The 14,333-nt window shown below is 50.4% G+C and overlaps 5 protein-coding genes across 5 annotated transcripts; 2 read left to right on the top strand and 3 right to left on the bottom strand.

Annotated features, from left to right (window-relative positions):
- Positions 1-1,136: 1,136 nt before the first annotated feature.
- On the bottom strand, positions 1,137-3,008 carry M406DRAFT_330488 (sugar transporter; the record flags this gene model as incomplete). Its single annotated transcript, XM_040920525.1, has 4 exons — positions 1,137-1,316; positions 1,403-1,830; positions 1,904-2,731; positions 2,828-3,008. 4 exons carry the CDS (start codon positions 3,006-3,008, stop codon positions 1,137-1,139), a joined length of 1,617 nt encoding a protein of 538 aa, XP_040775098.1.
- A 2,014-nt stretch (positions 3,009-5,022) lies between these two features.
- M406DRAFT_260275 (uncharacterized protein) lies at positions 5,023-5,475 on the bottom strand (the record flags this gene model as incomplete). The annotated part of the gene is made up of 2 exons (XM_040917354.1): positions 5,023-5,247; positions 5,338-5,475. The coding sequence occupies 2 exons, from the start codon at positions 5,473-5,475 to the stop codon at positions 5,023-5,025; spliced, it is 363 nt and encodes a 120-aa protein (XP_040775099.1).
- A 3,322-nt stretch (positions 5,476-8,797) lies between these two features.
- M406DRAFT_260777 (uncharacterized protein) lies at positions 8,798-10,960 on the top strand (the record flags this gene model as incomplete). The annotated part of the gene is made up of 4 exons (XM_040917393.1): positions 8,798-8,905; positions 8,971-9,787; positions 9,884-10,285; positions 10,356-10,960. The coding sequence occupies 4 exons, from the start codon at positions 8,798-8,800 to the stop codon at positions 10,958-10,960; spliced, it is 1,932 nt and encodes a 643-aa protein (XP_040775100.1).
- A 233-nt stretch (positions 10,961-11,193) lies between these two features.
- Positions 11,194-11,700, bottom strand: M406DRAFT_330491 (uncharacterized protein; the record flags this gene model as incomplete). The annotated part of the gene is made up of 1 exon (XM_040920526.1): positions 11,194-11,700. The coding sequence occupies one exon, from the start codon at positions 11,698-11,700 to the stop codon at positions 11,194-11,196; it is 507 nt and encodes a 168-aa protein (XP_040775101.1).
- Positions 11,701-13,908: 2,208 nt separating this feature from the next.
- M406DRAFT_242886 (uncharacterized protein) lies at positions 13,909-14,295 on the top strand (the record flags this gene model as incomplete). Its single annotated transcript, XM_040916190.1, has 1 exon — positions 13,909-14,295. A coding segment is annotated over one exon (387 nt), but the record flags the coding sequence as incomplete, so codon positions are not given.
- Positions 14,296-14,333: the final 38 nt, after the last annotated feature.

A 14,333-nucleotide genomic window follows, 5' to 3' on the forward strand; every position in this document is an offset into this window, starting at 1 on the left:
GACGTGGATATCTAGGAACATTCACCTGTCACCGATACTGGATCCAGGCCTGACCTCAAAGCTGGTTTCGATCCTAACCCCAAACCGCGCCTGAAACCCGAATCCAGGACTAACCCCAAGAAGCGCCGCTTTGAGGAAGACAACCCATTTCCATTCTCACAGTGCAAGAACAGGTAGAGATACTGGCACACGTGCCACATGTCTGCCCTCGCTTTATGTTCTGAGACGAAGAGGTGGATGATCTAAGAGAATGTGCGTGATTATGATGTTTGAAAAATGGAGACATAGACGGCGGACAAGTATGCTCTTAGGGGTAGTCAGTCTGGTAATTCCTCCCTCCATGGCTTGAGTCGTGCCTCGAAAGCTAATCGAGACTAGACCCTTCACCATGAAATCTCTCGCATGCTGTTGCTCCCGACCTGACGCATGAAGGCTATCTTCTGTCGCCCAAGTAATGGGCCCGGTCATTCTGTACTTGCCCTCGAGGTCTTGGCGAGGCACGATAGAACATATCTTACCGTCATGTATTTTCTTCACAAGGCGTTGTCCATCGCAGAGTTCGTTATAGCTGAAGGACTTTTCAGAAAAAGATTACGAATTGCAAGTCATCATTTTCAAGCCTGGCATCATATCGTCAGCACCATTGCAAGTGTGAATTTGGAGAATAAATGTTTAGTCAACTCTTTATACTTGTTTCTTGAACTCTGCCATCGTTCCTCGTCCACGCGGCCAGAGTTCTGCATAGTACCTCCGCCTGCAGAATAGGCCCTTTAAGGTACATGATTATCGCGTCTAATAAAGAATAATGCGTGGAAATGGACATGGCTAGGCACATCGATCCGTTCTCTGTCGTCAGAAGGCTATCGAGCCTGAAAGCTGATATTTGTGACAGGCATGACTAATCTACCGAATGAGAGCTTCGATGGACAAAGGATATAATCCATCCGTGAGGACGGTGACCAACAGACTGCTACCTGCTTTCACGACGTCCTCAGGAAGGCTGCTTGCAGATTTGTGCAACGCTAGTGTGAATGAGTGTGATACAGTATATTTTGCTTGCTATCTCTCTGTCCTCCATTAAGAACTTCTTGATTGACAGCTCCTGTCCGGTGCCTACACAATATCCTCCGAGACGCTCAGTGCTCCACAAACCGGTCATCAGCCTCAGCGTTGATGTCGTACGTGGCGAACTTGCGAGAGGGAATATTGCGCTGAAACATGATGTCCATCTCTTCAAAAGTGCGGTCCTTGGTCTCTGGCAGACGGAACCAGCCCCATATCGTCGTCAACAAGTATAGACTACCCCAGAAGTAGGCCTGCAAACAGATGGTATTGTCAGCAAACGGGCCTAACAAGCAATGCAACAGAGAGGCCAGGCAGGCCTTTGAGGGCTGCTACTCACAGTTTTTCCCTTGGCATTCCACGCGGTGGGCGACATGAAGTACGGCTCCATGATGCCACCGATGAGGTTGGCAAAGTAATACATGGTACGTCCAAGCACGACAGTCTGCGTTCTGAGACGAGTCGAGCCGATCTCCGCGACAATAGTGTACACGATAGGGCCGACACTCATCGAGTAGGAGCCGAGCCAAACAATGCACATAACCGACTCAGCGATTCCGAGGCCGCTGGTCTGCGGTGTCACCGAGGCCATGATGCCAATGGCGAACAAGCACGCGACGAGGGCGTACGAGCCTGCGAGCCAGATGGTCCTGCGGCCCCATCTTGAGATGTATAGCCACGAGATGATGACGCCGATGAACGCGATGGCGGTGCCGACGAGACCGAGATCATAGGAGAGATCGGTGCTCAGGCCGGCTTGCTCGTAGACTGAGAGCGGTATTAGCAGACTGAGCTGAACAAACACGAGGGGCGCCAAAGTCAGGCCAATCAGGCCACTCACAGAAGGTTCCGGAATAAGCCAGCGCACCACCATCGGTGACCTGACTCACAAAGCACATGATGGCGATCTCTGTCCGGCGACGGTTTGTTCCCCTGAAGCAGTCCACGAAGGACACACCGGCCCGCTCCTCCTTCTCGATCTTGTCTGTGTGCACCATGAGGGCAATGGTGGAGTCGTAGTCGACGTTGTCCTCCGGCTGGGATAGGCGCTTCAGGGACTTCTTGGCCGACTCTAGCTTCCCTTGCCGGACCAGGTACCAAGGCGACTCGGGCGCAAACAGGGCAGCAATAAAGAGCGGTACAGGCCAGACCCACTGGACGGCGAAGGGGATCTTGTAGGACCACTGTGTCGTGTTGGCCTCGAGGCCCTTGAGGACACCGGAAGCGATGAACTGGCCGATGCACCAGCACAAGTTGATGTAGGCGGTGAGGTAACCACGAAGAGCAAGTGGTGCGACCTCAGCAGCATAGGCAGGTCCTGTCGTCGCGAACACGCCCCACGGAATGTTGCAGAGGAACTCACCCACGAGCAGGACTTGGATGTTCGGAGCGAAGAAGCACATAAAGATGGCGGCTGAGAGCCACACGAGACTGGCCATGAGGACTATGCGGTGTCCATACTTGGCTGTCAGGTAGCCGTTTGCCATGGCACCAATCATGTTGCCGACGGCGCCGATGTCGTTGATTCCCGTCTGCCACTGAGAGCTCACTTGGTAGCCGTTTTCTGGACCGTCGTATGTGCCGAATTTGTTACGGAAGGCCGTGTAGCCCCAGAAGTTTCCTAGCAGCTGGGTGTCGTAGCCCTCCATGATGACGGTGGTGGAGATCACTACGATGTTTTGTGAGCAAATCAGGAGACAGTGAAAAAGTAACTTCTGTTAAGGCATCAAGATGCTGAGGGGGGCAGGGGGATTTTGCTACTCACAGACAGACCAGAAAGCGGCCTTCTTGTACGTTCTCAGAGCTTGCCACAGGGTCAAGCTGTGCTCGTTCGCCGTGGCCTGCGCCGCCTCATGATTGATGAACTTGGAATTCGAGAAATCGGTGTCGGGCCCCTTCTCGTCGAGGTGCTGAGGGCCCGACTCCTTGCTTTGGGTAATATCCATGCTGGCTGCCTCTCGAGAATTATTTCAGACAGGTATTCACAGCTGCCCAGACGAGGAATCCGTGATTATGGCTCGTGGGGCCAAGCGGTGTGTCGTCGGGCGAGGATTGGTCTTTTTCAAGAGGACAAGAGAGAAAGAAAAAAACAACAAGGGATCCGTCCCGGCGAATGTCACGGTAGCAATCGCGTCTACACCCAGCATGCCGGGTCTCGCGAACCTCTTATTTAGAATCCAGCCATCGCCTCCTCCTCCTCCTCCTCCTCCCTCCTCCTCACCTCTGGGGCTGCAGCCCTGCAGATGCGAGGGGAACGGCCGAGACCATCCTTCAACCAGATCGCGTGACAGGAGCGACGGCCCGACTACGCCGCAAGAGCGTGCATACAAAATAAGAGAGCCTGCAGAGCTCTCATGATGTGGCCCCAATATTTGTCGAGGGTCCAGGTGAGCCCCAACGTGCATTGGGACAAGCCGTTGCGTGGGCCATTGGTGGAAGTTCTTGGAGGCGGCCCAAAACCCTTGTCTTCAGGTCATCACCCTTTCGTGGGGAAGATAGCGTGAGGACGGGGAATTGCACCCACTCCTGAGTTGGAGAATCCGGGGTAGCTTGTAGGATTCATGCAGCTTGCTTCGCGCTATGGTACGAACTCCGTCCATAGTACGAGGGGAGCACCCAGGCTCGGCCGATCTCGTGCAGGGGGAGACAGGCCGAGAGCCGTGTATTTATCGATCTTGTGCAGGTCATGGACAAGCTGTAAGATGTTCGAGACTGATCTATCAACTGACAGTTTTCTGGAAGCAAGACCAGCTTCGAGTCAGCTATGTGTAAAATAAAATAAAATGTCTGGGGCAAGATTGGACGAGAGAAACAATCTTTCTCACTCTGCTTTATCCTAATTATTCATTGCCTGCTGACTTTAGCAAAGAACGAGATGACGATATCCCGAGACGGTCCAGCCGTACTCTTTCATAAGAGCCTTCCTAGATTCCAATTCTCAATGCTTCACACTTCATCAATTATATTGAACATGTTCTCGGCGATATCGCATTGCAATTCACAGGAAGCAGACACTGGAAGCCCAAAATCCCATGTTGGGGCTGCTGGGGGAGGGGGGGGGGCGGTTCTCAAAGCGCGTGATGCAGGCCCAGTCTAAGGGTAATGCTTGTGAATTGAGACATTGAGTCCTAGTGTATAGTGTATAGAGAGTCTTCTGTGTTGAAAAAATTCCAAGATTTGCGTGTTGAACAAAGATGAACACCTACTATGCTTCTTGTCGAGACTCCTGCTCTTCTTCGTTCATCCTGTCGCTGTCGGACCGTGGACGTGGATGTGGACCCTAAACCTTTTCCCTTTTACCCTTTCTTCGCTAGGCTTTTCGACTGAGGAATAGTTGAAATAGCACTAGAGTCTCACCGAAAGAACAAAAAGAATAGTATGGAGACCTTTCTCAGGCTTAGGGTGGTCTAAGTTCATAAGGTTACGAGCATGATAACGTCTCGGGTTAGCGGCAATACAATGCCAAGGATGCAGTAAAGTACTTAAATTAACAAGCTTTTTGGCAACTAAACGTTCAAACCATGCTTCTAAATTCTAAATACTTGACAAATACCCAATGTCGTAACTCGTGCTCCCAGGTTTCTTCTGACCTTCGCAGCACCGAGAACGCCAATCGATCCACTCTATTCCGATGCGCGCTAATCAAAAAAATAAAGAAAGGAAAAGATGGAAATCTCCAAGTCTATCATTTAAGCGTCTTTTATAGTGTTTCGAGCCTTATTTCCTCAGTGACTCAGAAGTACTGGATCCAGACCACGCTTCTGGGGCGACCGGGCGCCTTTGCGACATGGCATGCTCCTGGCTTTCGCTGACATATGTCTGTTCCTTGCGCGATTCACGGAAAGCAATAAAGCAGATCAGGAAGGCATAAGAGGAGAGCATGCTGTTGTTCGAGAGTCAGCTCAAGCTTTGATAGGGGGCATTTCTATACACCCCGTGAGGATTATTTGGAACAGAGACCTACCTCATCACGATGGAGATCGAAACCACGACCCAGCTGAGAGTGCAACCAGTACCGATACAGCGAGCCACATTGGCCTGAATGAGCAGGAAGACGACTGCCCCCCAGAAGACAATTTCCAGGCCGTTGATGATCGCATACGCCTTGAGGCTCTTCCACCTTCGGAACTGCGCAACATGTTCGGTCACAACTTGGTAGCCTATGAAGGCGATGGATTTGGCAGACTGTTTTTGTCCTCACAAGTCAGCATGGATGATCCATGTCTTTCCTTCTTTCCTGCAAGAACTCTGTGTCGGGAGGGCAGGGAAACTCACAAATGAGAGAGCGATGGTGTTGGCTCTTGTCCTCGTCAGGCCTGGGAGCGTGAGTCGGGCCCCGCTGATGGCTATCACCGCCACGATGAGAAAGAGCTCCACACAGTGGAGGGGAAGCTTGTAACGGTAGTCGAACATGGCCAGCATTTTTTCTGCTTTTGATGTTTTTCCTTCTTTTTGAGTTGTTTTGTATTCGTTGTTTGGAATTTGGATGTGCCTCCGAAACTGATGTCGAGGAATGCCTTCCAAAGTTGACAGAAATGAGGTACGTGCTTCCGATTGCGCTGGTGGCTGCTTTTCAATGCTCGAAATCTGCAGAGAGACAATAAGAGGAAGAATGATAATTTTCAGATGAGGATCTTGGAGATTGGTATCTTGAGACTCCTTTCTCTTTCTTTTCCTTCCATGTATTATGTGGAAATGTCCAGGTTCTTATTCACTTCCACATCGTCTACCAGAAGCACTTTTGCACTATAGTCAACCAATGAGAGAGGCCCATTCTGAAGAGGCTCAGCCTTCTTAGGGGTGTTCGGGAACATGTACGAATACGCGAGCGACCGCTAGACCATTTGCATGCGTTGGACGGTCCAGCCGTGCCAAGTCCAGTGCCAAGCTGTAAAAGCCACGCTTGTTTAACATTCAAGACTTTGTCATGCCAGAACGCATCATCAAAAGCTTTGGTTTGGGAAGGCTATCTCGAGCTTCTTCGGACCCTTTGTCTGAGATTATGCAGCTTCCACGAGTCCGAGCCTGATATTGCACAGCCTACATGCGAGAAGACGAGCTAGCGTATAGATGAGCGAGACCGACTTCAGAGCTGAGTCCAGCCTTCAATTAAGGTTGGATATTAACAATGAAGCTCTGCGCTTGCTCGAGACTACCCAATTAAGTTTAAAGAGGACCCGGCAAATAGCAATCGACAAGAATCTCAAGCGCGTGTAGGTAATACAGCTATCATACCATACGAGCCGCTATTCTTACAAAGCCCAGTGGAGTTGGAAATATTGAGGTTTTTACAAATCCAGCGATAAGTTTTCTCCGCCTGACAGTATATCTCAGAAATCGCTGGTCTTGTGGCGTAGAAGATCTCAGAGCTCGAATTTAAGAACACCATCAAATCATTGCACTATCGAATGGGGGGATATGGTCGCCACTGATGTCCACACACATGTCCACGCACACACACACACACACACGTACCCCCCCCCCCCCTCCCCCGCCCTCCAAAAAAAAAAAAAAGACAGAAGAAAGAAAGACATCAAATCAATATGCGTAAATTTGCATCACAGGGGGTTGGATAGGCTCTTATAGTTATTCAGCACGCAAATTGGGAGGGTATTATCAACAAATGTGGCTTAGGCCTGTCCATGAGCAGAACCTTAACGCAGCACCTGAGCCTCGCCGTTGGCGTCTGGTAATTCGGCCCCCCACTTGTGAGCGCAATGGTGACTGGCTTTCGCTGTCTTGTCTAGAAATGGGCAGACGTCCGTCTATTCTGGCCTCTCTGGGCGGAGAAAGTGTCCTAAGGGATGTCAAATGTTCCAACTCATGCTACAGCCTAAGTACCAGTACTCTAGAAGCGAGGCCACGGTCGTGGCATCATCTTCGCTCCCTGTTTCGATTAGGGGCGGTTTTGACCGCATAGAGAAGTGGTCTGCTGTGAATCTTGTATTCGAGCTGCGGGACTGTCATTGCTGGGTATTTGTCTATTGTGCCAGAACCTTCGACCTAGACCCGAAATATAGTCTTTGGTAGGGCTGAAGTTCCCTCCAGAGGTTCGTTTCGCTCAATAAACTCATTTTTGCATGATAAATATCAATTGTTGTATTCTCTTAAGCAACAGATGCAAGCGTTGTCATCAAAGGAATAACCTGGTATGCCTCTTCTGTTCGAGAGCTAGATCAAAGGAGACGTGAAAAGATATATCCATATCATTGGCCAATATTTGTATCTGGCTAGTTGAGAGACTGTTATTGCCATGGGGTTGTGTCACTCGCAATACTTGCATGGCAACGAACATGTTGACGTGCAGTGCGAAGAAAAGAATTCCAGTCAGGATCAGAGTCGTCACCTCATAGTAAAATTGGACAGCACTAAAAGCCGCCAGACCAATATGATGAAGATGCTCACCTCTTTATTACCTTATTGTTTGATGAGACTTTTCCTTTCGTAGTGCCTAAGCGGACACTGGTATTCTGGGGCCCGAATAGATTTGGGCGCAACAGCATCATGCCAGACATCCGGTATAATGCAAGACTCAAAACCCTGTTTTCTACTCAAGTGTTGCAACCAGGTCGGACAGCGCTAGCGTAAGAAATACACGAGCTCGAGAAGGATGAACATTTAAAAGGGAGGTTAGAAATGCTGATATCATATAGCTAAGCAACTAAGACGAGGCTGAAATCTGAGGAACGTCGAAGTGGCAAGTTGGTGCTGAAAACGGATCTGATTGAGCTCAAGGAAAACCATCTATATGGACACATCAGGACTGTACTTGATTCATATAGTGAACAGAGTGAGGGTTAGGGTCCATATGGCCCAGTTTTACAGCATCTCACACATAAGAGGCTATATTCATGAATAGTGGATGGGGCATGAGGTCGCCTGAGTCTCTCCCGTTACGAGCCTTGAGGTAATTTCTGCAGTAATTAAAGCAATCTTCTAGGAGATGCTCAACCCCTCCTCCCCCCCGCCCAACATCTGGCTGAATAGTGTGAGCACAGGTATTGGGGCCATCAAATAATTCTGCAATATAAATACAAAGCTCCCCGATGTCAACAATTACATGGGTTAGTTTGTGGAACTTGATACTGATGAACTTTTTTCTCAATTCCAAGAAAGTTCCATCACCTTTGGTTTCCTTCAAAATACGATGAGGACTTCGTGAGTTGTATAGCGTTCTTCATTGAAAATATTACGACCAGCCAGCCACGTAAGAGCCCTGAAGCATATCACGGGAGCGCGGCAGTGTTTCCCACTTGTCCGTTTTAGTCCAAATACACTAACTCTTGTTGAAAGGGGCTCATCGGCCCCCTCAGCAGCAATCTTCCCTTTTCTTCTCTTCAAGATTCAAACTTGAAGCTACTGCCAGCTGCGACATCACTGAACCAGACGACCTTTACAGAATAAACACACTTTTCACTCCTACCATAGTGCTTCCCTTACCGACTCGTCCCAGAGTCGCGTTCCAAGGCTGTCGGCGTGGCGCCATATGCACGTCGCCACGGGCACCTGACATCTCGTATCTGACGTCCATATTTATCTTACGGCTGAAACCGGGATACATCAAATACCGCATGTGAACTTTTGGCGCAAAGTGTCAGCATCCTGCAGCGAAATATCACGCAAGTCAAGTGAATGGCCATATATACTGTTCTCGTTGTGGTAATTATTCGCTTGAATAACTAACATCACCAATTTCAAAGCAGTAAACATGTCTACCTTAAAAGCACAAGATAATATGGCCAAGTCTCGAGGAGCAGCGCCACCATCCTACGCAGAAAGCACCCCAATCTATCAACACAGGAATGCAGTCATCGCGGCAGCAGAGATACGCGCAAGAGACGAGGTGCGACAGCTCCCAATCTCCCACTCCACACGCTTGCTTGACTAACCCCCCCCCCCCCCAAACAGCAAGAAATGCAGCTGCTCCTTCAGAACGTCCAGCGCCACTACAACATCTGGAACTCAGACCTCGAGCCGCCAGAGCACGATACAGAGCTCTACTGCACGTGCCAGTCATGCCAGTACACGAGGCGCAAGATGGCTCGCTACTATGTCCAAGACATATGGTCAAGGGCGGTCATGTATCCTGGTGAGAAAGCGTACACCGACAACAAGCAGACGCTGAGCTTCAGAAATCCCTATCGTTTTAATGTCGTCTCTCCATATGGTTACTTTTCCAATCGGAATCGGATTGGTGGGTATGGGCCCTCTGCTGCGTCGTTCTGGGCAGGTGGGTTGAGACCGATTCCGAAGTATCACACGCAGGCGATTCAGCAAACCCTGAGGCTCAACGAATCACTGAATCGACAGGCGCAGAGCGAGATTAATGCAAAGGAGCCAAGGAAGAGTATATGGGATGACGACGGCCCTTTGAGTACCCAGACGGGAGAGGAGCCTGCTCCTGGTGGGCATGTGTCAAAACTAAAGCGAGCCAAGGACTTTCTTCACATCAAGTCTGCTGAGCAGAAAGCAGCCGAGGAGGCACAGCTTCTGAGAGACTCGATTGTCGCAGAGGAATTCGGTCGTTGGCCCGACGAGACGTGGAGACAGATCGTGAACGCATATCAGGAGAAGATGGGAATGGCAGAGAAGATTGCGCGTCTTCGTGCTCACCAGCCCATCCAGTACTTGCATCTTCTCAGAGCTGGGTACTTCGAGCCAATCCCTGTGGCGTGGGCGGATAAAGCGTCTAATCCCCTAAAATTCACCGTGGATGCTGCGGCAGGTCAGTTATTTTGCTTCGTCCTCTTCTTCGTCCCGCCCGTTGGCTGGCCGAGATTTTCGAGGAGTAATCTATAATTGAGTACTGATCATACTACAGGATGGAGAGGCATCACCCCTGCTTGGCGAGGCTATGAGGACACGGCAGAAGAGCGGCTGTACTGGGTCCTAAATCATCGCGGGGGAACCGAAGGCTCTAGGATGAAGCCTGATGTCATCTCGTCCATGAACATGGCGCGAGCCCGAATGGCATCAGCAGTTGAGCCTCCGCCTGTATACTTTTCTGATAACGACGTCTGCCATGTTCAACACAAGTCTGATGGCTATTCGAGACAAGTCATGCCGACGCCCTTTCGGGCATTCGACCGCCCAGAAACACCAGACGATGATACCATGATTCTTCTTGATGTTTCTGGGTCCATGAACTTTGACCCGGTGAAACCTGTGTATGAGGAATACACTATCACGAGATACGTAGCGGGCAATCAGCCGAGAAACAAAGGTGACGCTCATTATTACTCCCACAAATTTACCTGTATACCAAAAGGATTGCTAGCTGACATCATGAACAGACGTTGCCAAAGCCATAATCCGTCGTTTCACCGACGCCATGTCCAACCACGCCCACAACCATCGTGGTTATGATCTTGTCACCTTCGCCAACCACGCTCGCTATATCGGGACAGTGAACCATCTCAACTTCGAAGAGACATGGGGGAACATCCCCATCGGCGGCGGTACCCGGGTCATGACCGGCTGGCAACTGGTCAAGAACCTGCACTTTCAGAAGCATTCCGCCTCTGCGACACACCATCCCGTCTACGGCTGGCAGGCCGGGCCAGAGACCCGCATGCTGCGGCTGCTACTTTTGCTTGACGGCGAGGCTACGGATATGGATGAGTTCGAGCTGGACCTGCTGGGTCTGTCCTGGGCGCATGTGACGATTTTCCTGATTGGCGTGGATGGATGCCCGCATCACCATCGACATGCGAACGAACTCAAGCGCATCAGTGATCTGAATCACCATGTGTCGTTTGTGGATGCACAGGGCAACTGTCCAGAGAGGTTTGTGACGCATGAGTTGCTCAAGAGGCATTTGGGTTATGATATATCAATGCGGGAGTTTGAGCAATTGGAAGCCTTGCCTGCCTACACGGAGCTGGATGAGGCTGCTTAAGTAAATGCTATGTCTGATTCAGCGAGTGGAACCCAATCATACTATCATCAAGCGTTGAATAAGAAACCTAATTCTACGTTATACTGATTGCGAGAACAGGAAAGAGGGAGAGAACGAGCAACCATCCTGAAGAATTGTCGGGTCAATAATCTTGTGAACTGCAACACTTCGTCAAGTCATAAATACAATTATTCTATTTTCTATTGCTCTGAAGTCGTAATACATCTTTGAGGTCATGACTTAAAGGGGTTCGATCCCCATGCAGAGTTGAAGTCCATGGGGGGCAGGAAACTCTTTAATGACAAACGCGACCTTTTCGGCATACTGGGCATCCTGGGTTTCTCGTCGGTCACAGCCTCTTCCAGCCTAGGCTGTTGCACTGCCTTCTCCTTGTACTCCTTGATAGAGTCCGAGTCCGAGTCCGATTCAAACTCCTCCTTCTCCTTTGCGACGCCCTTCTGTGCCTCCTTCTTGTTCTTTCCCCTGAATTCTGCCCATTCAATTGAGCCAAGGATCGCAATAGATGCGGCACCCAGTCCGATGACAAGTGCAAGAATGACGAGACCAGCGGCTCCTCCGGCAAGGGTGCTTTTGATGCTGCTAAGGTTGATGGCCCTCTTGCTGTAGCTATGAGCGTCGTGGACTGCGTTGTTCTTGGTCTCCCGCGTGGCGAGATGGTATGTTGGCATGCTCAGCGCTAGTGTGATGTGAGATAGGAGAAGGAACACGGCCGTGAACATGTTGCGAAGGGGATGAAGACATGATGTCATGATTTCGTATGTCAATGAAGGCCGTCGTAGGTACGTATTTTGTTGTTGTTAATATCCTCTCAGAGGTGTCGTAGGTAATAAGAAAACTGAGGTTCAACCCAAAAGTGTACTGCTGAGGCCCTGCCGCTGGTGAGAAGAAGATATGTTTTCCACCAGGGATCGTAGTGTAGAAGATTGTGCGCTGAGACCGGCCGCAATACTTGAATTATAAAATTGTATTTGATGGATGGCCAGATCCAGGGTGACCGAATGGACAACGTGAAGAAGAACAAAAAGAGGAGGAGAAAGAGAAGTCACTCACGCCGACGAGACCATCACTGCGGAGACTGACCGGTCTTATTGAGTCTCTCAGGAGAATACTCACTCATTTTTGACCAAATATGTCACGGAGCTGCGCCATCGAAGAAACAAGAGAAGGGTCCCGTCCACGCGTCCAAGAGCAGAGAGGAGACATTGTTCATCGGACGAGGTGCCGTCGCCAGGGCTATGAGACCAACCTCCTGCATGCCCAGCGGCTTACCGCTCGCTACTGATACAAACATTTGCCTCTGCACACGGCCCCAGGTTTCTTCTAAATTTGGTGTCTACCCGCTCTGGAAAAGTCGGGATGCAAAACAAGCGCTCGACTACATGCACGTGCGGGACGAATCAGAGTCTCCAGGAGAGTCCAGGGACGATGGCTCCTCATGTCGCTATTCGGGATAACTTGAGACGGCATTGGTGCAAGGCCGTGGGTTGGTTTCAGATGCGCAACTTGTGGGGCTCGCGTATCAGAACCGCAGTTGAAAAAGAACACACTCGTCATGCACAGCTCCGATGTTTCTCGGCAAGATCGGATCTACTCGAGAGGCTGAGTGCAAGCGTTAAATCTTAAATCATCTCAAGCTTCCCGGATGGCGCAACGACATTTTGCCGCCGTCACGCGCGGCCTGATATTTCACGGGCCGGTCGTGACACAATGCCTTTACTTACCAGACGATATTGAGCATTGGCGTGTGACAAAGTTATATTTAAATGTCAACGATGACGCCGGAGCCCATAGGGAATTATTTAGTGAGTTCATAGTAGGCTGAAATTGGTGAGTGCCTGACTGAGGGCACACCAAATAATTGCACGTCTGCATTCCATAGCCAACCTGTACTGTTTTGCTGAGTCTCTCCTCAATCATAGAACGTTGCATATGAATTTCTGCTTGCTTCGACGCACTAATCCCGAGCAATGTGAACGTGTATTTCAGCCCGTATTACTTAACTTTTCGTCTTGTGTCTCAGATTCACTTAATTCAGCAGCAATATCGACATCTATGCCGATTTTGAACTACTCCTGACATTGAGAAATTGAACCTTGTCTGGTTGCTCAATTTCTCGCAACTTGATCAATTCCTGATAGACTCTGTACCTTGCGTATGATCTTTTTCTATCCAGGATACAGTATACGGAAAGGGCGCAATGACGCACATTTTTGCCAAGTGAACGACTGTCAATGAAGAACCCCGCCTCCGGAAGGGCGTGGGAGACGCACGGTCGGTCCGCCCCGGCCATACAACGCCACTCGCATAGTAATATTCACCAAGCAAACAGCCGTTGGCAATTGACGAGATAATGTTGTGGTGATAACGGAAGACTTGGTGATAGTTTTTCCCTCTCCCCTTCATCAACATCCAAATCAAATACAAGACATCACATCTTCGCAGCTAATTAGTTAGATGAGTCTAGTAAATAAGTTATGGATCCAGCCCTCCGCTCCACCATCCTGAACCTTCTCAAAAGCGCAGGGGGAATAGACGATTCAAACATCGCAACACCACCGACCTCGACACAGCCGGTTCATATCAATGGAACGGAGTACATCATCCTCAGTTCCTCAGTAGACATCGCTCTCAAGAACATTGACAACGCCACTGCCGATTCACCACTCCTCGCAGCACGAGTGATTCTCACCATCCGCAAAGCAGCAACCCCTCAGCCAGGCGACGAGGCCGCCTCGCCCCCCATCGAGGTTGCAGCGCACGGCTTCATCTGGTCTTCCAGCAGCGCCACCAGGATCACCCGCTCTGAGATCATCCTCGACACAGAAACCCTCCACTCCCACCTTCCCCAACCCGCCGCAGCAGTAGAACGCGCCGCAACCATCCCAGCTTTTCCAGCAGGCCAACACGGCAGGAACAGCAGCAGCAGCAGCAGCAGCAGCCTCGTCGAGACATACCGGTCCTATGTATCCGCCATCAACGCCCGCCAGATGACCACCAGCCTGCCGACGTTCTGCCATCCCACTGTGATTCACAACGGCAAGGCCCTCCCTCTGGCCACCTACCAGCGACTCATGACGGACGCTCAGGCTGCGATCCGGGACATCACGTTCGCCATCGACGGTCTCGTGGTAGATGAGGAGAGGGGCATGGTGGCTGCGCTGTTGAACTTTACGGGCAGATCAGTTGGGGAGTTCGCTGGGGTGGACGGGACGGGAAGGGAAGTTCGGTTTGGGGAGATCGTGTTCTACTGGTTTGTAGAAGGCAAGATTTCTAGAGTCGTGAGTCTGGTAGATTTCGAGACGTATCGGGAGCAGGCGAGGTCTGCTGTGGCGTGCTGAGGATATGAATCACT

Source organism: Cryphonectria parasitica (genome assembly GCF_011745365.1).
Source record: "Cryphonectria parasitica EP155 unplaced genomic scaffold M406scaffold_5, whole genome shotgun sequence".
In the NCBI taxonomy this organism is placed as follows: domain Eukaryota; kingdom Fungi; phylum Ascomycota; class Sordariomycetes; order Diaporthales; family Cryphonectriaceae; genus Cryphonectria; species Cryphonectria parasitica.